Source organism: Barbus barbus (genome assembly GCF_936440315.1).
Source record: "Barbus barbus genome assembly, chromosome: 1".
In the NCBI taxonomy this organism is placed as follows: domain Eukaryota; kingdom Metazoa; phylum Chordata; class Actinopteri; order Cypriniformes; family Cyprinidae; genus Barbus; species Barbus barbus.
The window spans coordinates 45185541-45209814 of NC_136729.1; the positions used below are offsets into that span (position 1 = coordinate 45185541).

Consider the following 24274-nt stretch of genomic DNA (forward strand, 5'->3'; position numbering starts at 1 on the left):
CCTTGTTATCATGTTGTCTCCAAACCCATATGACTTTCCTGCTCCTGTGGACCACAAAAATGGAGTTTTCTCATATAATGACAGTTAATGAGAACTGGAGCTGTCAAGCTTTAGAACAACTAAAATATCATCACAAAGTTTCTCACATAACTCATGCACTATATTCAAAGCCATACAATAGATTTGTGTGAGGAACAGACCCAGACTTTGCCCACAATTTTTACTTGCTCTCAGAATTCACTTAAAATCTTGGTTGCAAATTAATGAGAGGTAGAAATCTGTTTAATTACTCTTATAATGAGGTTATGGAATATGTTTACTGAGTCATTGAATGGTTCATTTAACCATTTTGTTCAAATGTACTTATTCCTTTAAGAACGAAACAGTATTACCATGTTCTCTAATTTATAAGAAGGTTCTTTGCAGTTATGCACAGGTATACAATATATACTGCTATACAAAAACAAGTATTTCATATTTTTTAATCATCTGAAATGTTCTGAGACTTGTATTCAAAAGCAACTTGTATAATGCAAAGAAAGTCAAGCCTTTAAAATTTGCACAAAGCACACATGTTTGTATTAGTGCTGAATAAGAGAGGTACGTACGCCCAAGTTTATCAGTATAACTCATTTCCTACATGTAGTTTGTTTCGCTTTAAATAAATTAATTTAGCCTTGGAATTTATAAGAAGTGGCACTAGTCTTATACTTTTTTATTCCTGTTCTGTTCTGGTCATTTAATTAAAGATTTGTTGTTGAATGTTCAGTAAGGGTTATATTTAGCAATATTTCACATTATTTCTCAATGTAATAATAAAATGTGACTTGTTTTGAGTTAGATAATGCAGTTTGAACCGAGTGCAACTTATTTTCCAGGAATTGTGGTGGTACCCATCATATACCCATCATTTTGAAAATGAAATGATTACTTGAAATCAACACTCGAAGCGTCAATTGACAGTTGAAATTTATACACAACCCCTCCCCCCCTAAGATATCCATTTGACATTGACTAAACTGTGGGTACAGTTTGGATTTGACATAAGGGGAAATACATGCTTCTGTTAAAGGTGGGGTAGGTGATTTCGGAGGGCCTAATAATAGCAAGCTAGCTTTGAAAGCATAAGATCCCACCCTCCCTGCAAATCACTCTCCAAAGCTACACCTCCTTTCACAACACACGACCGCACACCAGAGGCTAACCAGCGACACGATGAGAGACTGCGTCAACGCTGTCAGATTAGCTCATGTCTCATTCACCGGTGAGAAACTTTATAGAACAAAGCGCATAATATTACAGTGATAACGCCTTTCGTTCTCGCTCGCTCTGCAAATGCACTGAAGACATATGTCTGCACAAACAAGGTACATATGTTGACCAGTAGGACAGCCGATTTGACAAACATGATATGGTCCTACGCCTTCCACAGATGATATAAATGCATATACATGCATTTAGACCACTTAACTTAGTGATTGCTATCAGCATGTGAAGAGACTTTCAACCAGCATAACAAAAATGTTTTTGAACCTAATCGCTGAATATTGGCTTGTTGAAATTTAAAAATAGGTTGAAAATTGTCGCAGCTAGGTGGTACTCTGAAAAGTTTGCGAACCACTGACTAGGGATGTCACGGGAACTGATACTATGGTACCAAGTCGGTATAAACATTTTAAAATCCTGCCGGTACTTGTTTTGCTTCATTAGCGTAAGTACTGAAGGTAGCGACAAATAACCAAATATTGTCCAGTCTACTTGCGAGGGGGACCAACTTTTGCCTCGTTACTGATCCATCAACCACCTGAGTTTTGAGACGGTTAGACTCCAGTGGTTTTTCTTTCTAGAGAATGGGCCATATAATGTCTTTAATAGCCACTGTTTCATGCTGATGGGAAACATGAACACAAAGGTTTTGTATAATCTTGGTGTCACTTTTCTGATTTCATCATGCTAACATGAAACCTAATCCGTTCACGGCGGTTAAATGTCTTTTGAAATGCGGTTAGATTTTCATGAGAAGTAGCACTGGCTTTATAACACTTGTTTAGTGATTCATGGTATATGTGTGAGCGCATCATTTTGAGATCGCATAGGGTACCTTTGTAGTTACGGTAAATTGTATATTGTTGATTCATCACTCCTAGATGGTTTTTTTTTGTGCGTATGTGTGAGTGAAAAACCTTTCAGGGGTGCTAAGCTGTTTTTGAGTCCTGTGGCGAACTGGCTTTGTTAGTGTTTTGGTATGAGATTCAAGCATTTCCTACCTACAGCTTTCAATCAATCAGCCTCTTTCTTTTTGCTTCCTCCTTTTACCCTGTTTTTGTGGCTCAGGTTTTCTCCAAGGTGGGGGATGGAGGGACGCTGAAAAGAGGGATAAGAAAGTGTGAGTTTCACGACTCTCTTCTACTTTTAACTGCAGCTCATTCTGCCTATGGTGCTTTTGTTGGGCCCCTCGCACCCCTGCCGAGCATTGTGGGACAAACCCTCCCCAGTAAAGGCTTGTGGGAAAAGCTGTGGGTTCACTCATCAAGGCTGACAAAATCAAAAGGTCCCCAGGAATCTGCTTCACTCCAGAATAAGCGAGTAGTGAGTTTTACTTGATAACTAATAGAAAACTGCTCTTTTCAATGATATTAAGCGGTCACTTTACATGAAATATGTGCTCATCGATATTATGCAAATAGAATTTTGTGTACAACATTAACTACAATTGTTTATATCTCGATTGTTTTAGATTATTACAGTCTGTCTGATTGTGTGATTTTATTTTCCATCAGACAGATAGATAACGACTTTGTAGGGCTCCGCAGTTAATCAGAATTAAACCGGAATTATGATTTATCAAATTGTACAGGTTGTGATTTATTTAAACAAAATGTGCTCGCTGCATGTTTCAGAGTGAAGCGTGGCACTGTGGTCGTTTACACGTGAGCAGCTCGTGATCTGAAAATAAAAGTTCACTATTCAAAATAAAAGTTGTGTAATGTTTGAAAATATAGAAATCAAGTCTACAACTGTAAATTTACAGTTGTAGTGTAAAATATATATATTTTTTATTGCTTTTTTTATACTCATTTTACAGCATGTTACAATAGTATTAGTACAATAGTTTTGATTTAGTAATTTTTATATTTGCTTAGGAGTGGTAGTAATAATAGTAGTAGTAGTAGTATTTTTCCCCAAATCGTGCAGTACCTAATACCTAGTAAGAAATTGTGGTGCTATAACCACCAGACATTGTCAAAAATATACATAGTAAATACATAGAGTGGCATGATTGGAAAAAATAATAATCATTGTTTATTTCCCTCAATATTGTAATTGTGAGTATTAATGCAATATAATTCAGATGGAAATATTTTTGTGTGTGTTTGTAATTTCATGCCATATGCTTTATGGAGGCTACACATTCAAAATGAGCTGAAAATCATTTCTGAATTATATTAGTGCTGTTACGCATCAGTAAATTGAGATTTAAAAGTGGTTGTCACTCCTGAAACTGGTCCTTTTAAAACAAAACCATATTATCCATTAGTGAGTAGATTGAATACAGAATTCTCTCTTTATAATAAAGCTTGTTCAGCTTGTGATTTTTGATCAATTTTGCCGCTGTGGGACACAGGAAGTTGGAAAACGCATTACAATAAATATAAACATTTTCACAGAGAAAGATCCTTTCACAATAATCAAGTGAGGAAGAATCACAGACAAATGGTGTTCACACCAAGAGCAAAATGAATATTCATCAGGCTAATTAAACAAACATTGTTAACTAAATGCAAGTTATTTTTATGGTTTAATTTGCTCACTGCACCAAAAACCAAAAATAAAATTAGATCAAATCCATAAAGTGTATTTGTATTGTTTAATGCATTAATCTTTGCTGTTTACAAGTGCAAATATTGATATTGCAAGAATATTGTGAGAGGAATAAAGTGAGATGAGTAAAGTCGCAGAGAAAGAATTGAGAATGTAAAAGATTTGGTGACAATATTGATGGAGCAAGTTGATCTGGAAGCATGAAGCTTACAGAGAAATCAGTGACTGACTGTTTTCACAGAGCATCAAGCTCTTACCTAAAAATACATTAGATTTCCTTTTAAACTGGAACAATTGCTGCATGCAGCTTTAAGTTTTGATCTTTAGTCTTGGCTACATGCACTCTATTAAAAGCATGCATGTCCATGTTGAAAGAATTCTTATGACAGATACTTTTCTGAGCAAATGCCATCACCATACGAACAGCTGATAATTTGGGCTATTTAAAACACAGTCTGACTGTTCGCCTCCTGCTAATACACTCTTATACACACACACACACACACACACACTCTCTCTCAGGACAAAAAAAGTGTCAATCTGTGTTTAATAAAACAGTATTGGTTGGTTGATTCCACAATCTAGTGTTTTCAGCCAGCAGTTGAATTTTGTGTCTCACATGAACACAAAATGTGACTTTTCCATGTAAAGAGAGGTCAAATGAAACCATGTAATTGTGCTTTAGATACACAAATTGCATTTTTTTTGTACTGTTCTGAATAAGCTCTTTCACATAACAGATGTTTACATATATTTCTCAAGACAAAATATTAACCAATTTTACACACAAGTCAGTTCAAAAGTTTACACCCCCTTTGCTCTTATTATGGTCTGCAGCTTCCTTGATTATCAGTGTCTGTTTTTGTTGTCTTCTGCATCTGATTCGATGTTTTATGATCTTATACACAGTGGATATATGATCCTGCTTTTCACACAAAGAACTGTTACAAAGGTGCAAACCTTTGATTTATAAACATCAATGGCAGGATTTAAAAAGTAGCCAAAAGGATTTTCAGGACGCCTGTGTGGTCAATCACAGTGTGGACTATCCAGTGTTGAAAATGCACAATTAATGATTGTTCCATCTTCATTATCAAAGACATTAAACTCATTGTGTGAGTTACAGTAAAAGTCACCCCCCCCAGTATTAGTGCTATATAATGAAAGCCCTGCACCTTTTCCTCCAAATTCACTGAACCCCAGCTAACACCCAAAAACGTTTCATTTGGCCACATGGCCCCCTTCTATTGTGCACTGAGAGAAAATGAGAAAGACACTTTAGTTGGAAAGAAAAGATATAGTGTGCCATTAACAGAGGACAATGGCAATGACTATTAGGCCTGGCCTAGCGGGAGCCTATGCTTTATGCTACAGATGATGCATTTGAAATATTGTGGGAACTCCACAGAGAGAAACACTGTGAGAAAGCTGCTTTTCACCCCCTGTAGTGAAAATCAAGTTTTTAATGCAGTTTACATGTCTGTCTGGTGTATTTAATATACTTAAAGACTAACCAAATTCATGCAAATTCATTAGTTGACACCATTGCTGAGCATTTTCTCCTCAAAACTGCATTGAATCAAATACAGTCTCAGAAACGTGGATTGAACACGAACTGTTTCCTGGAGTCACAGAGCTGTAACCGATCCAATCCACTTGTGATCTGGGCTTTTCATATCATTAGCAGGCGTTTCTACCCAAGGATGTTGATTTTCAGAAGCTATCTGTCTGAGATGGTTTGTGTAACATTAGAAAAATGTTAATAGCTGTTTGATAATGTAGTCAAGCCAAAGGTTAAGGATATTGATTACATTAAGTGTTTGACGTTGTAGATGCATTTTCATTCTGATATATGGACTTTTAGACGACCCTGTATTATTCGCTCTTCCTCTTCTTTGGAATCAGTATCAAACATATATGGCTGAATTAATCCAGCCTGCCGTTGTGTTTACTACTACAGGTAACTGAGTTAAAGTAGAGCAGGTGTAGTGGAGGCGGGGCTAATTAGCATATTCATGAGTCTGCGTTTACTAAATGAGGTGAAGGTCGAGTTGCACTCGAGCCATTTTAAGGCATGAAGAAATAATTTTTAATGTGAAAGACCTTTTATGTGTCACTGATGATCACAGATGAATTTTAAGGATATAAATACTGACTGCATGGGGACTTTAAAATGTAAAGTGGCATTTGCTTTGACATGCACTGTGTTAAAGTGGATCATTAAGCCACTTTCTCCACACGTTTTAGTTACTTTATTAATCAGACCATTTTCAAACATACGCACATGCTTCAAAAGTGAATCCGTGTGATTCAGTATATTTTCTTTATGAATTCAGCACTGGTAAAGTACGTTGGCTCATTACACATTGGGACACTGACGACTCAATTTCTAGGAACATGACTACATGCTTGCATCCTAAAACGTCACTTTTATCACAACAGACCGGACTAATATCTTTCTGGCATTTTTTTTATGCTGTTTAAAGTATGCCATAAAATACTTTGTTGCAACTTTGCAGTGATCCTCACACAAAAATACCTCGTAGTCTTTGAATGAAGTCAAATTGACTTGTGACAGCTACTGCTTTTATTGTACTCTAACATTTTGACAAACTAATTTATAGGTTTTAACTTGTGTCAGCAAATTAGCATGGGCAGCGCTGGGAGTGATGCACAGAAAATGGAAAAGATTCATATAAGGTCATTCAGGGTCCTGAGAACTCAGACATGTGTGCAACTTCATTCTCTGTCTTCTATTTCTTTTAAGTTGTTTGTCTTTCACAAGGCTGATTCAGGGCTGGAGGTAATGCTGATGCTGAACATGGTGGATGTATTGAGCGAGGCAGAGCAACAGGAATTGTTCGGAGCACACCCATAGCAGGCAGCATTGTTTATCTGTGTCTTTTGATGAAGACAGAAGCTTTCACACAGCATGCTCTGATGTCCTGCTGGGCTGGTATTGGAAAAGCTTCTCAGCGTTTGGTTTAAATTGAATCTGAATGATAATGCTGAGGAAAATAGCAAAGACACACATATATATATTTTTCTATTATTCCAGACTTTTTCTAAACCGTGTTAGTGTTGGCTACATTTCTGCAAAACCTGAAATACACCCTATAATTAATTAATTAATTATTGATGATAAACATAATTACGGTTGAACCACTGATCTCACACGGATTATTTTAGCAATGTCCTTACTACATTTCTGAGCCTTGATCGATTAAGGATCCTTTCTGTCTGTGGGAGGTTCAGAGAGCTCTCAGAATTCATCAAAAATATCTTTCCGAAGGTCTCACGGGTTTGGAACGATATAAGTTTAATTTTTGGGTGAACTATTTCTTTAGGGGAGTAGTGCTTATAGGTTAATACTCTATTGCATTTGAAAGTAACCTACCGAGTTTTGTGGAGAGTCGTGACTTGTTTCACTGGGCTCGTGCCCGAACGCTTCACATTGCAAGTGCAATGCTGTACCAGGTGCGTTAACTAGCAAGTTTACTACACCAGAAAATCTGTACATATGCAGCTGGTTATGTGATGTAAAATTTAGTAAAACAAATCAAGCACTACTGCAAAAGTGTTTTGAGGTCATAACATAGCATTGTGCATGAAACCGTACGAAAATAACTCTATTAATTGATAATCTGCCTATGCTGAAAGTCTGTTGTGTATTCATGTAGCACAAACATGGTTTTAAGATTATAAGGCAATTTCTAGGGAATGCATGAATTGATAATATGATTAAATGTAAGGGCCTTTTAAATTAAATGTAAAATATACAAAGTAATTGGTATAAAGCTTTGTATAATTGGCACCATGCTATGACAATAGCATTTAAATATAGTGACGGTACCTGTATTGGTAACAAGTTAGATGCAATTATATTATTTTTTGAGTTTTAAATACCTATCTAAATATTTATTTACTTTGCGGCTATTTTTTTATTTATTTTTTTGTGGATGTCTGTAGCAACCCATCGTATCATATGGTGAGAATGCAACACTTTATTGCTCAAATATGATAAACGATTATAGCTTTTAAACTACTTTAACTCATTGGAGAGGATGCTGTGTTTTATTTCTAGCTAGTAACAGATCTGTGTTTGGCTCTGTGTAACTTCTGCCCTTTCATTTTGTTGCTTTAAAGTTGGTAATTATGTAAATGTTAAAGATTTTTGGATACAAATAACAAGGAAAGATAGATTTCTTGAAATCACAGTTCCAACCTATCAGAGCAGAGAGATGAGCTGCAGTTCAACTGAGACAAAAGTGTCTTTGTGAGATGAGCCATGACCACAAGGAAACAAGTGACCCTTGAAGAAAACACTGCTGCTGCTTCCTTAAGGACAGGATGTTGGCGAGTGCAGTCAGATGAGGGATTAGAAACAGGCATGCTAGATGTCTGCTTCAGCCCATCTGTGATTTTTCAAAGAAATGTATCTATAGTATCTTTGTGTGGAGGAACAGACAAATCTTGTTTTCCTTTCATCCGACACAGCTTCAAAACCTCTGAATCTCATTAATCTTAACTTCTGTATGTGCATCTCTAACTCTCTGACCTTCTTTGTCAGTTTAGCTATCGTCTTACACTTCTCAAGGTGAATTCCTCTCTGCTGACGGATGAAGACAAATGAAACATCTGGCACTAAAATACAAGTGATCAGCTGAGAAAATGATGAAGCATTTTAAATGAAACGTTGCAGCAGTGCAAAGTGATTTTTACACAGTAAAACTGACAACAAATGTGAGCAAATCAAAACAGGCTACGTACGCAAACCTATGCAAATATGTGGCAAATCACACACACACACACACATACATATACATACATATACATACATACATACATACATATACATACATACATACATACATACATACATGCATACATACATACATACATACATACATACATACATACATACATATATATATATATATATATATATATATATATATATATATATATATATATATATATATATATATATATATATATATATATATATATATATATATATATATATATATATATCTATATCTATATCTATATCTATATATATAAATTAAAATAAAAGATTTGTGACAGCAAATCTTTGGGCGATTGTTGACTACTGATTTTTTTGATTGTAATCACTTTTCCTTCTGATGAACTGATCTTGAAGATTTTTTTTTTTTTTTATTTATGCCGTATTTTGTTGAATGTATTGTTAATGTATTGAAAGATGTTTACCTCAAAGCATTCAATGTCCGTGAACTCGATAGTCAGCTAGGAAAAAATAACTAGAGAGGAGCATTTTAATAGATACATGCACTATACTTTACATTTCTTATAGTTTTCTTATCCTGTTATAGATGTTTTAGTTAAGGTGTATTTGAATAAATCTGTCATGAAAACAAGTTATGACAGCCACAATTTCAATGTTTATTTAAAAAAGTAAGTAGAAACATCATAATACATTTATAATGTTAAAATTAAGTTATCAAAACTGCCTTCTGTGCAATTTAAATGTTTTTAGACAAATCAGTTTTTAAGTGTTACTTATGTCTAAAAATAAAATGGCAATTGAATTTAATAGTTTGGGCTGTGTTGTTAATTTTAACCATTAATATTTTAGTAAAGTTGACAGGGTTCTCTGTATATTATTTTTGGCTTTAGTTGAGAGATTTTTTTTTTTCAAACTTGTTCATCAAAATCAAATTATGAAATTTCTGTCAAAACTCCGCTACATATTCATCCTATTTACATAAACGTTCAGAGTTTAAGATACTTGGTATGAATATGTGTATTTTCTTGTATCTGCAAAGTAATGTTCATTTCAGCTAATTTCTTCAATGTTGTATGTAAACCTGTGTTTTTCTCTATGTTGGTATTTTATTGGCTTTATTTCAGAAAAGCACACCCATAAACTGCTTGCTAGAATCCAAACAAACTACGGTTGGTCGCTTTGAATCAGTCAGCCTGTTCGTCTCAGTGCCAGAATAAGCTACAAAGTGAACCAGACTTCATGCCAATAGTCAAGTTTGGCTACACGAGATTGTAGGTTATCCAGACAAGCTACTTAAGCCTGAAGACAAATCATTTCAGTGCTGGAATTGTTTAGTCATTACATCTGCTTAGATCAGCTTGATCCAGAGATTTCCCTCTCTCTCTCTCTCTGTGTGTGTGGGGAGGGATTGCTGATGCATGCGTCCTGTGACAATCTCTCTGGGTGGCCTCACTTTTACACTGGTGTCTTTCTGAGCTGCTAGTTCAGACAACATAGAGCATATAGCAGTGACTGGGCAACTGGAGTAAAGCCAAACTCAAATATCTCATATCAAGAACATCAGAGGAATGTGACAAACACGGAGTAGTATTTAAAGAAGGTTCAGATGAGGAAGAGAAAGGGAACATGCAGATGATATTTAATTGCAGTGTTATTTTTCTCGATGATCGTTATTTATCATCATCATATGCAGTATTATTTGTGAAGTACATGTTGTAGAGTTGTCTGGAGATGTCTTGAGATTACCTATTCAAAGCAAACACACAAACGTGGTCAAAATGACTAAAATGTAACCGTAAAAGTAATACAGTAAAATCCATTGTAATGTTAAAGGGGACATATGATATGATTTCAAGTTTTTCTTTCTCTTTGGAGTGTTACAAGCTGTTTGTGCATAGATGAGATCCCTAAAGTTGCACAGACTAAAGTCTCAAACCCAAGGAGATATTCTTTATTAAGTTAAGATGGCTCATTTAAACACACCCCCACATGTCTACGTCACTATGTGGGAAGATTTGCAAAACACCGCCCAAATGTATATGCAATGAAAGAAGGCAGAACTATTATTCTCGCTGTAGTATTGTTGCTGCCGTGCACCGGAGACACTGTTTCTCATTGTGAAAGCGAAAGTACATTGTTTGGGCTTACAAAAGAGGACACAACTAGAAATCAGTTGTATTTACAACACTGTTCCAGAACAGTTCAACACAAATATTAGAGTGTGTGCAGCGCATTTTACGGAGGAATATTTCCTGAACCTGGGAGAGTAGCCTACAACGCTGGCTTGCTCAAAGGCTGTTTCTATAAAGTGGGGCAATTCCAACTTTGCAAGGACAGTCTGCGGCTTCTGACTCTCAGCCTGTAAGTATGTTTCTACTACTGACTATTCAAACATGAGTTTTGAGCTGTGTAGAGTAGCTCTTGTTGTTTGTTGTTTCTCTGATCACAAATGCAGTCATTATAATCAGTAATTATGTCCCCACTGGATGCAACAAATGATTAATTTGTAATGGGGTTTATTGTTTTAGTCTCGTCGGCGTTAGGAAACGCCATCACAATACGGTGAGGTGCATAACATTTCCGTCTCATGCTTGAGGTATTCGGCCAATCACAACGCACTGGATAGCTGGCCAATCAGAGCACGCCTCGCTTCTCAGAACGATGAGCTTTGTAAAAATTGACAAGTTTCGGAAAGGCAGGGCATAGAGAAGCTATAATAATGTACAGTATGTGGAAAATAATGTTTTTTTTTTAAACTTTAAACCACATTTGGTGCATTACACCAAATACACAAAATATTGTTCTTTTTAGCAGCGTCATATGACCCCTTTAATCATAGTTGGTTATTAGTACTACTATATGGGAAATGGGATAACATGCCATAAAGATTAGCCATGAATTACTACATGAAACATTTTTTATTATTTCCAAAATGTAACTGTTAGTAGTGGCCCTACTAATTTTGCATAACAAATGAATGCATCTTTTTTTTTTTTTTTTTTACCCTTGCTCATGGTGGTTTTACACAGGTTACACATCACCTCAGCCGACTGTACAATGATCCAAGATTACAGATTTCTCTTCCAAACTGAGACTGAATCTGAAGTCCAATTTTAGTCCAATTTCTTTTGTATTGTGCTTTACACAGTACATACTGTTCCTAAGCAGCCAAAACAGACTCTTTTGCAAAAGAGACAATTCCTGCGAGGGGTTTGGTGTGATTATTGAAGACATCTTTTTTGAAGAACAATGACAGTTTCTCTCCATCTGCCAAAAATTGTTGCTTTGTGTGAACACATGCGACTTCACAGTATGACAGTCTTTTTGTCTGAACACACCAGCGGATTCCTTATTTGGCACAAATACAGCAGCAATTAAAGTTAGAGAAGCAAATGTAGCACAAAATGTAGCACATGAGTTTGTTTCTTCATCAGATTTGGAGAAATGTAGCATTGCATCAGTGTCTCACCAATGGATGCTCTGCAGTGAATGGGTGCCGTCAGAATGAGAGTCCAAACGGCTGATAAAAACATCACAATAATCCACACCACTCCAGTACATCAGTTAACATCTTGAGAAGCCAAAAGCTGTGTGTTTGTAAGAAACAAATCCATCATGTAGATGTTTTTAACTTTAAATGGTCACTTCTGGACAAAATATGAGTCCATAACGCTTCCTCCAGTAAAAGTCCATCTCCATGTTGTCTCTCACATCAAAGTCCAGCCGCATATTTGTTTAGAGCTGTTTTTGCTTGTAAATGGTGCTTGTTCTGTGCAGATTTCTCTCCTGATGCAGACCATACAACCTTTTCACTGGAGAAAGAAATATGAGTTATGGATGTTAAAAACATCTTGATTTCTTACAAACACACAGCTTTAGTCTTCTCAAGATGTTAACTGATGGACTGGAGTGGGTGTGGATTATTGTGATGTTTTTATCAGCTGTTCAGACTCTCATTCTGACGGCACCCATTCACTGCAGAGCATCCATTACTGAGCAAGTGATGTAATGCTACATTTCTCCAAATCTGATGAAGAAACAAACTCATCTATGTTTTGGATGACCTGAGGGTTGGCGTGAAATCTGTTCTAAATGCAATTTTTCTTGTTGTGAACCTTTCATCCATGCATATTTATTACTTTATTTATTTATTTATTGACCTTGTTCATAATGCATAATGTTCATAATGTATCAGACTTCTCTCTAATGATGTATGCTGGATTTCTCCAATCATTTATTCAGCTTAACCTCTTTTTTTACAATAACTTTCATTCAGATCTGTATGGTTCAGATTCAAACTGTGGTTGTGATGTCGAGGCTGTTATGCTGCAGTTGAACTTCTTTTCTCTCTCTTTTCTTGCCACCGTTAAACTTCCCCGTCCCATTCCTTCAGCCCACTGACTCTCAGCCCTGCCTCAAATGCAGGCTACAACAGCCAAGTTCATTAAAAATGGCTGACTGTGATGGAAAAGAACCGACACTCAATGACAAGCCCTCACTTTTTCTTTTCCAGTCTTTTTTTTTAACTCTCTAAATGCATCATAATCATTTCCCCTTTACTGTACCTCCGTCATTCAAAGCCACACTTGGCATCTGCAATAGGATACCCTTGTTTTAAATCACAGACAAATGTCTCTTTCCATTTTTCTCTAGGGTCTTTAAAAAAGGGCTAATGTTACAGTTGTCGAGCTCATATTTTAAACGTAGTGAGCCCAAAGCAAGTTATCTTTTCCCAAACATTTAAAAAACATTGTGAATATCCTTCTCAGTTCAGTCAAAAGGGGAAGTTTAATTTATTTAAGTCTAAATAAAATAAATCGTGCTTTTGTTTTCCTTATCTTGTCACTGGTTTATATTTGTTTCTCATTCTTCAATTTGCAGAAGGAAAACATTTGGCTTTTTCCATCCATTCTCCAAAACACATGTCCAATGTTGGGTCTCGGGATCCTGAAGCCTATCCAGTTGGCCTTTTTTTTTTTTTTTCCAAGATTAATCAAGATATCATCAACTTAATTAGTTAGTTAATTATCAGATAATAGCTCTGTTCACCAGTACTTCACCATGTCACGGCTTATTTGAAGGCCAATCTTGATTCACTACACTAATTTAGTTTAAGATACTGCTACTATTGTATTATATTATAAATATTGTTGTTAATTTAGTAAATTTGGAAAGTCTAAAATTTAATTTTAAATTTAAAATTCATTTTATTTTTTAAATTAAAATTTTAGTAATTTTGTCATTTATTATAATTTTATTTAAATATTTATATAGTTTTTATATAATTAAGTTTTAGTTTTTTTAGTACTCCAACTTAATCTAAACAACAAAAAAAGAAATGTTACCTTGACTAGCTAAAATAAACATGAAGTGAAATACAAATATAAATACACGTGTGTGTGTGTGTAATTTTTTTCCCACAAGAAAATGCCTTTTTATGGTTTTATTTAACCGTAATAATCCTTGTTTTAAAAACTTGAACCCCCCCCCCCCCCCCCCCCCCACACTCAGTCAGTTATATTTAAACCAGCATCCAGTCACTTTGCATAACTTTCATTGAAATAGTTGCTCTTTTGAAATGAGTGAAATATAAAAAAAGTCAGTGATTTAAACTCTGTTCCATTTATAAAGCGTTGAATAGCTCAGATAACCAACTTGCAGCACTGCTGAGCTCTTGTAAGCAAACCTTTCATAAGTCTAGAAGGACTTTTTAGATGTAAATCCTTTCTTTGGCTGCCGAAAGAGCGGCTCCCGTCGATATGGCCGCAGCTGCATCTTCATTCTGCGTTGGAGGGGTTAAGCTTGAAAGTCTGACAGCTTTCTGGAAAGACATGTTGATATATCTTTGTGGTTGAGGGGTAATTTCACAGGATAGAAATTAGAGAGAACGGCAGTTGCACACACACTGAGGTATTGGCATTTTTTGTTGCCAATGTCTGTAACGGAGAGCAAGCGTAGCCACAGGGGGGAAGAGGAGAGATTCCAGATGTGAGGGGTTTTCAGAAAATGGAAGGGTGGAATGGAGATGGAAAGCTGGAAAATGAAAAGATGATGTTTGGGATAATTCAAGTACAGACAAATCTGCTGCTGTTTTATTGCGTAAGTGATCGGACTTAATTGGTCCCTAAAGCTTTGTCGTATTTATCTGCTTTGAGCAAAATGACTTTAGGAGATGAATATGTGGGTTCACCTTTAGCACAACTTGATTCCTTTCTGTTTCCACGCTGGCATCCTCATTTATATGCCACCTTCACCAATTTACGACGGTGCTACTGGATGCTGAACACATAACATAATGTGGATAAACCCACAATCTCCATCAATGCTAGTCATATCTTGCCAATCGGTGTCCTAATCTGCATCGCAGCGTTCTGCTTTCATGCGTACACAAGCATTTAGTATGATCTCCGATTGCAGATTCAAGGCAAGTTCTAGCATGAAATAAACCTGATTGAACATCAGAAGGTATGTTGAGAGATACACAACTTACTGAAATGTATCATGTCTCATATAATTGCTCAATCAGCGTTTCAACCACGGAAAGACGCCAATAAAACTGCCTGTGAATGAAGTGTCACTTAACATTGCATTTACCTTGGGAAAGTTAACCAGTGTTCACAGTTCGTTAGTTAGCTATAAAAATAAATATTAGAGGGCACTTGTTTACTGTTAATTATATATGCATATTTGAATAAATCTGACATGAAGATTATGTGCAATTTCAGTTATTATTTTAGTGTGATTTAATACCATAAATTAAATAGCAGTTGGATATTACAGTTTGGGCTCCGTTTATTATTTTAACCTGTAATATTATAGTTTATAGCTCTCTATAGTTTATAGCTTTAGCTGGTAGATATTTGTTCCCTTAAGAAAACCAAATTATTAAAATATCGTTATTGACCGATATCATTCTAAATAATCGGCAGTCATTGTCAGAGGAGAAATTTAGTATCGGTGGATCCCTATTCGTTTTGCAAGTGTGTTGCAACAACTAAATTGTTTTGAGTAATTAATAGGGATGAATGATGCCTAATCTTTTTAATCCGATACGATACCAATACTTTTTGTCAAAATGTTACCGATACCGATTATTTCTTAAATTATGTGAATTTTTTCAAAATGTTAATTTTTAGGAAAAAAAAAGATTACGCTTAAAGCAAATCACATACACACTCCTGGCCATCAATAACAAATTTATTACAAAAGCAAATATAAGCGCAATTAAGTAATGTACCAATAGGTGTAAAAATAATCCCATATTTTACGGAAATATTATTTAAATAAAATGTAAACATTTGTGTTTTTGCTACAAATTAAGTTTCTTTTACTCAGTTATTTCATTTAACGATTTCATTAAAGTTGTCATAATTAAAATATTAATGCAAACTGTATTTTTTTTGTTGAACCATTTGTTTTTAGAATGCAGAATATAGTTTAAACCATAATTACTGCAATACAATGGCTCTAGATTGGTGGATGTAACTTTGGCATATATTGCTTGCTTTGATTAAGCACAGAATTGTTAATTTATAAAAAAAACATTTAAAAACCTGTTGACGAAAATAAATAGTTTATTGAATGAATTAAAAAGCATGGCATGTCTTAATTATTCAAAATGAATTACACCGTATCTGAAAAACAATATCCTCAAAATATATTTGGGCAGTTAAGGCATACTTTAAGTATTAATTTCATTGCATTTAAACTGATTTGTTGTAGAATATGTGTTTTGTCTAAATTTCGAACAGTGCAGGCCTGTCGTAATGCTGATAAATGTATACCTTAAATGCAATGTTAGGATAAAAGCATCTGCTAAATACACTTATTGATACATTTACATTTCTAAATCAATACATTTAAATAATTTATAATGTCTTTTTTTTTTTTTACTTTAAACGTTTGCTGCAGTTTAAAGTCTGCTTCACAAAAAATGACATTTCTACAGGTCTGTCCAGCAATTTTAGTTAGCTTATGTTGTGTTTATCTTTTATTGTCTTGTGACTAATAAAACCTAATAAATGTATTTTTAAAGCCTGCTTCAGATATCTTTAAAATAGTCCCAAAACTCTTGTTTTGGCATATGTATATCAGTTTTATCTGTCATTGTTTGCTCTGTTTCAATGATATTAAGGCTAACAGTGTTTTTGACTTTGAAACAGAAATGGCAAGTCTTTAAAGCATACATGAGCATCTTGCTCCATTTAGTGACTATACATGGCATATATAACTTGATCTTCCACACGAGAAGGGCTGTAATTATTCCAGCTTGCCAAAAAGGAGCACAAAACCATGTGATGCTGAGCGCCAACTCCGGTCTTCCTCACTTTTCATTCGGTCACTCTCTTCAATCCTGTCCAGAGCTGCTCATGATGTGAGAGGAACAAATATATTCAAATGATCTGAAGTTAAGCCAAGTACATCAAGCCATTCTCATGCAACATACATGATAAAGCCCATACTTGGAAGAAAGGAGGTTGGCTGGAATAGTTATTAATAGACTTTTCCGCTTCCTTGAATTATTGAGTTCAGAAGAAATTGAAGGGGTTGAAATTTTCAAACACTAGTTAGTGGTGAGAAGTAATTTTGGTTGGAACAAGCTGGATGAACTAGTATTGAGTTTAATGTGTTTATCTTATCAAGGGTCATCTTTATTTGTTTAATAATTTGCTCCTTGTGATTTTGGGAAAGTAAGCCAGTGGTGATTCTCACAAACATTCTTTGCATTTCTCTTGATAGAAACATGCGATCAGTCATTAGAAGCGTATAATAATCTGCTGTTTGTGGCTAGTGACTTTTTCTTGAACTTCAGATCCCAGGCTGACAGCTGGGACGTGAGAGACAGGCACTTCCTCTCTTTCGGTCTGTAGATTTTAATAACAATACATATTTTAAAGCGCCATTTTCTCCAGATCAGATTTTGCTTCACTTCAGCAGCACTTAAATGCACCAAATTTCAGTTCTATTCCTATATATTATGAAGGTTTTTACTGAGGGATTTGTTCATATATCATATGTTCATTGTTTTATTCTCAAAAACACAAAACCTTAAACTCTAATATGTCAGCAAAACGAAACATCGATTTTGAACCTGACTTTATGCGATGTTCAGATTTCTACTCTGGAAATTTTTGCAGATTAGTGCATGTTTGTTCAACAAAATTTATCATTTGCTTATTTAATTAACATTTTAGAAAACGTACAATCCATAAAAGAAACGTTTGCAATTCTTAACTTTTAAAAAGTTAAATCAAATTTAGCAAAGTGAAAGTATACGGTTTTGAGCACTTAATTGAAATAAAAAATTTTTCATTCCGTTCAGATTTTTGTTTTGGAAATGCATGCTAATTAGTGCATATTAGTTAGACAAAACGGTCTGTGTACATGCATGTTTTTATATTTAAAAAACACTGCATGTAATTACATCTGTAATACATTTATAATTACACTGTTGACCCATCCCTTACACCTTAACCCACCCTTAAACCTACCCATACCACCAAACCTGTCCCTAACCTGACCCGTATCCCACCTCAATAGCAGCAAAATAGTTTTTGCAATACAATAAGAACACTAAGTACATTGTACTTATTTTTTTGATGCAAGTACATAGTAGCTAAGGCCACCTAATATAAAGTGGGACTGACAAAACAACATTGCATATTGAAACACAGCATTTCAGAAAACTTGTAATAGCTGACTTGTTTATGCGTGTTTTGTAGGTGTTCTAGGTGCTGCCGAATGCTCATGTGGAAGAAATCACTTCACGTGTGCGGTCAGTGCGTTCGGCGAGTGCACATGCATCCCGGCGCAGTGGCAGTGCGATGGTGACAATGACTGCGGAGATCACAGCGATGAAGACGGCTGCAGTGAGTCTCTTAACACACTCCTTCATGAGAATGCAATTACATCATTTTTATTCGTTCTAAGACCGTTTGCTCTGAGGTAAAATTGTCATGCTGAAACCCTTCTCTACAAAAGTGGACATTTATGAGTATGCTGGAGTATCCTTTGTTCAGTTGTTGTAGTATTGAGCACACTTCAAATTCATTTTCCATTGTCAAAGGGGTTCGCAAAATGCTTTGCAATTGAAACATTGGGAAATCTCTCTCAAGTGCTGTAGAGTCTGCAGTGGTTTCACACTCAATAAAATAGTAACGTGATTTAATTTTTTTTTTTTTTTTTAGAGAGCAAAAAGAGCGCTGGATGAAGTGAGAATTTATCTACAATCAATTGAAATTGATTGTACATCACAAAGTGCATTTACATGCACTTTAAAAGTCGATTTCAGTCAGACTAAAACCATCGTTTGTCTTCATAAAATGTCATGCAAATGCTTTAGCCTGACTGAAATTGTAATTTTTTTGGTGTAGTCGGACTTACTGACCTACATAATTCAATTGCAGTGCAGCTTTGTCTACATGTTTATATAATTCTTGTGAAAAAGGCATTTTAGCAGACACTCTAGTGTACTGTAAAAAGTACAATAAAATAAAGCTTGGATGCTTATTTGCATGTTCATTTCAATTAAATGAAAATGTATTAGTTTAAATGTATTACTTAATACAGTTAGCTGAGTTTTAGCTGACCCACTTAAGACTTCAGTACATTTTATACTTCTATTGTTTCTGAAATATGTTTTTAAGTACTGCTGAATGTACTGACAAGCGTTTATAGTAAACTACAATATACTACAAATAATTTTTTTGAAATTGCACATTTGTAATGAAGTTGCAATTCAGTACTTTTAAAATACAAATGTGCTGTATGTAAAAGTGTACTTAAGTGACTTGAGAGACACTTTCATGTTTAACACACTCAAGCTGCCTTTTAGTTCAGTAATATGTAATCTGCAAATACAGTTTTTTTTTAATTTTTTTTATATGTATATACTTTTATAATTTGAAGTACACTACAAGTGCACATTCAGTACAAGTAAGCGCTCTTCTTTTTTGCAACGTATTGTTCACCTGCATTCACACGGTGGAAAAAAGGGGCTCAGTTTATTTAAAATCGAAATATATTTGACATTTTCATTCGCTCTACATTGTATGAGATTTTGGAGGTCTGCCAGAAATTTGATCAAATTTGGTGGACAAAAATAGATTGACGAGAAACAAAACATGTTTGTTCATGTGGCGTGAAAACACGCACTGAATAGCCGAAGCAGGTACAGATCTGGTCATTTGCAGTAACTCCACATCCACCTGCATTCAGAGGAAGAGAAAGAGAGACTGTGCTATTAGTATTCTTATTATTTATAGTAGTAGTGGCAGTAAAATTATGTAATTATAGTATCTTTTATAAACTATTATAGTATTTATTCATATTTTACATTGAAATGGCTTTTATTTTTATATTTTCAGTTTTAATTTTATTTTTAGTAATATTTTATTAATTTAATTTTATTTTTTTGTAATTTTAGTATTTGAACTTCAACTTATTCTATTTCAGTTAACTGATTTTTTTAAGTTTTGTTTTTGTTCAGTTTCTCTTTTGTTTACATCTTATTTACATCTGGGATTTTATTTTATTTTTATTGCAATTTTTATTAGTTTTAGTTTTTGTAAACAATAGCAACACTGGTATAGCGTGTGTCTGAATGCACAGCAGTTATGATATATAAACTATTTTAGCCTAAATGTGCAGTACAATGAATACATTATTATATGTGCATTATAATATTTAGTTTATCATATAATTACGACACTACTATTTTTAATATAAAAATAATAATAATAATGACAATTATTATTAACCAGATTTATTTATTATTCAAAATGTCAAAGTTGAAGTTATTTGGTTAATTGGTTTTATTTTCCTCCATTTCTTCAGTATTGCCCACATGCTCACCATTAGACTTTCACTGTGATAATGGGAAATGCATCCGACGCTCGTGGTTATGCGATGGAGACAACGACTGTGAGGATGACTCTGATGAACAAGACTGTCGTGAGTACATTTAGTATTTGTGTTATAGTTTAAAGACAAGAAAACACAGGACAAAAGGAAATTCAGTTTAGTCTCAAAAGGAGTACATTTGAAAAATGCTTGTTCTTGTCCATAGAAGGGCAGCAGATAGTGATCTCTTCAAGCGTCAAAAAGTAGCCTATCGAAATTATTTTTAAGACTCATGCTGTATATTCTAGTGTTGTGAAAGCATACGATAACGTTTGGTGAGAAACAAAGCAAAGTGTCATATTATTTAGTGAAAATCTTGACCTCGGGAGGCGCTCTCCTGTGTGCATTCATGAGTGCATGACAGCAGCAGCTCTATCATAAAATAATTATGCTATAATTATTTTACGACACCTTTCTTTACATTTTGAAGCTCAAAGACGGTCATTATTGATTGCAATTCTGACAAGAGCAAGCAGGAGATGCAAGCATGTATCTCACAGTCGCTAGTAAGAGCTGTGTATTAATGTACTCTTAAAGGGGGCGGGAAAATGGAAATTTTGTCATCTTTTACTCGCCCTCAAACACAAAGATATTTTGACCAAACCATTGCAGGTAGCCATTGACTTCCATTGTATTTTTTTCCATGCTATTGAAGTGAATGGCTACTGTTTGGTTACCAACATTCTTCAAAATATCGTTTGTGCTCAAGAGAAGAAAGAAACTCATACAGGTTTGGAAAAACTTGAGGGTGAGTAAATGATGGCAGAATTGTAATTTTTTGGTGAACTATGGAGGTAATTGTTCTGATCAAGTGTTAGACTGGACTTGAACAACAGCGTGGTTTTTGTTGATTTTAAAGGAAAGAGAGGTCCACACAAGAGAGATGTCTCTTCTGTCTTTTTTGAAAGTGCATTACAGTAATCAAGTCTGAATGAAATAAAAGCTTATAGAACAGTTTCCAGATCCCTGAATGACAAAATTGGCTTCACCTTGGCAATGGTTATAGGTGGAATAAGACCACAGAAAACACAAAAATGATCCTAGATTTCTAGCTTTGTTCACACAAATTAGAGGATTAGTGTTATGAAAACATATATAGTTAAATATCCAATAGACTTCAAATAAATAAAGCAACTGCAGCCAGCTAAATGATTCAAAATAAGCTACAGAGACGCTTGAGTCACACATCTAAATGTGTTTGCCAGGGTCACGCCTGCTAATGATGGGTAAACTGGGAACGTTTACTGACCATAATTATTTGTTACTGGCCATAAAACCTTATTTTGCATTTGTTATTAATATATAAATATGTTTGAATATGTGCCAGTCAGCGGTTGCTGTTTGGACTGAGTTGTACATTTTCTATTTGAATAACTCTTGTGCTGCGCTGAAAATCCTTATTTCAAGTCTAATTTAGTGTTCCTGATCAAAAATGACTGGCCTACAAAAAATTGCTTGTAAATCTCTCATTATGCTGTATTATCACCAAATATTGGATAAGTCTTTTTGTCAACTTGTTTTCTTCTAATTAGCACAGGTTTTGTATTTCTTTTTGGAGCTGATTGTTTGTAGGGCTCATTGATTTGAGTTTATGCACTTTTTTTGAGTGACAAAAAAAGCATTATTTGTGGAAATATTGTCGATGTTCATTCAGGATCACTGAGGCTTATATTCAGTCAGGTCCAAAAAGAAAACAAGTTGATAAAAAGATTAAATCCGAGATTTAGTAATGAATAATAGCATAAGACATTCATAAGCTTTTTTTGGAAGCCAGTCATTTTTGATAGAGAGCACAGCAAGTCTAACAAGGTGGAAAAAAGTCCCTTTTTTTGGGAAGTGGTTATATCCTGTGTGAGCAAAGTCAATAAGTCTTAGTCCGATGCAATGACTAGCATTTTCAGAAAAAATAAAATCCTTTCTGTGTCAGAATGACTGGAAAACAACACGAGGGTTAAATATTTTACCTGCACTTTTTTTCTCCTTCACTTCAAACCCATTTTAACACCGCTTACTAAAGGACACCGTATGGCTATGAACCTTACTATTAATGTCTTGTGTAAGTTGTATTTGGATATGGAAGCCAAGAATTTGTTTCATTGCAGCGCTTACCATTGTTACATTTTAATGCTGTAGAGGAAAAGCATGCCTGTCTGTGAGGCAGAAAACAGAAGCAACAATAGTCTTTGCATCTGACCCATATTTCTCAGCGCTATACTCTTGAGGTTCGTCTCTTGACGGGGGGTCTGTCTGCCATAAGCTTTCCATGAATTTTTCATTCCTTTCCACCACACTGCTTCATCTCTTGCATTCAACATCTCTCTTTTTCAGCCTTTGTCTGTTGTTTTGTTTATATTATCAGTTAATGTATCAATAGTGTGATTAATTTACACTTCCTCTGTGCCCAACAACTGCTGCGTTTCCTGTGTATTTTGATTCATTTTTGAGCATTTTTGTGCAAATGAGATTTTTATATTCCGTTTCTATTTAACCATATGCATTTTACTACAAAGGAACCATCAAAACAGAGGTATCAGAAAAAGCTTGAGGGATTTATTTCGGTGTTTGCTTTTCCAGTGTGCTTTGCAGTTTGAGAAATGTTTTGTGCATATGGCGGGTAAAAGAGCAGCGGTGCAGAAATACACCTGTGTGTGTGTGTGTGTGTGTGTGTCTGTCTGGTGCGGCGGGTGGTGTAAATACAAGCGGCATCACATTTAATGCTGCTGTTCTGGAGTCCCATACCGGTGTCAATAAGCTGCTTTGAGCGCCACCAGTGCACTGGATTGTGTCGCTGCAGTGTGTTGCTAGCGCTTTCTGTAGCACTGCTGGCGAGGAGCACAAGGTTAATGTATAGATAATATTTTCTCGAACTCTCAAACCTCTAAGGAATAGTTCACCCAAAAATAAAAAAAAATGCTGAATGTTCTCACCCTCAGGCCATCCAAGATGTAGATGAGTTTATTTCTTCATCAGATTTGGTGAAATGTAGAATTGCATCACTTGCTCATCAATGGATGCTCTGCAGTGAATGGGTGCCGTCAGAATGAGAGTCCAAACGGCTGATAAAAACATCACAATAATCCACACCACTCCAGTTCATCAATTAACATTTTGAGAAGCCAAAAGCTGCGTGTTTGTAAGAAACAAATCTATCTTTAGGATATTTAATCCTTAAACTGTCACTTCTGGCCAAAATACAAGTTCATAATCAATAAAAACGCTTCCTCCAGTGAAAAAGTCCATAGTATCTTGCATCAAAATCCACCCACATATTTGATTAGAGCTGTTTTAAACCGTATTGGCTTGCAAACGGTGCTTGTTTTATGCATATTTCTCTCCAGATTCAGATGAGATTACTTTTTCACTGTAGAATACAATATTATGTATTTATAGACTCATATTTTAGTCAAAAACAACGGTTTGAAGTTATAAACGTCTTAATGATGGATTCATTTCTTGTTAACGCATAGCTTTTCTCTTCATTAAGCTTTTCTCAACTTTATCAAGACGTTAATTGATGCACTGGGGTGGTGTGGAGTATTGTGATGCTGAAGATAGTCATCTGCATCTTGGGTGAAAACAGCTCATATGTTTTTTTTCAGCTCCACGCGAATGCGAGGAGGATGAGTTTCATTGTCAAAATGGATACTGTATCCGGAGCCTGTGGTACTGTGATGGAGACAATGACTGTGGAGATAACAGTGACGAGCAGTGCGGTGAGATCATTTTTATACACATACATATGCATATATACACACAAAGATTATATATATATGATTGTAATTG

The 24274-nt window shown here is 35.1% G+C and overlaps 1 protein-coding gene across 1 annotated transcript in view; it reads left to right on the forward strand.

Moving 5' to 3' along the window:
- Positions 1-24274, forward strand: part of LOC306881538 (low-density lipoprotein receptor-related protein 4-like) — an 88748-nt gene that overhangs the window by 22938 nt on the left and 41536 nt on the right. The window contains exons 2-4 of the mRNA XM_079435706.1: positions 18313-18459; positions 20426-20542; positions 24091-24204. Coding sequence (XP_079291832.1) covers positions 18313-18459; positions 20426-20542; positions 24091-24204 — 378 coding nt within the window. The remainder of the gene's footprint in view (positions 1-18312; positions 18460-20425; positions 20543-24090; positions 24205-24274) is intronic.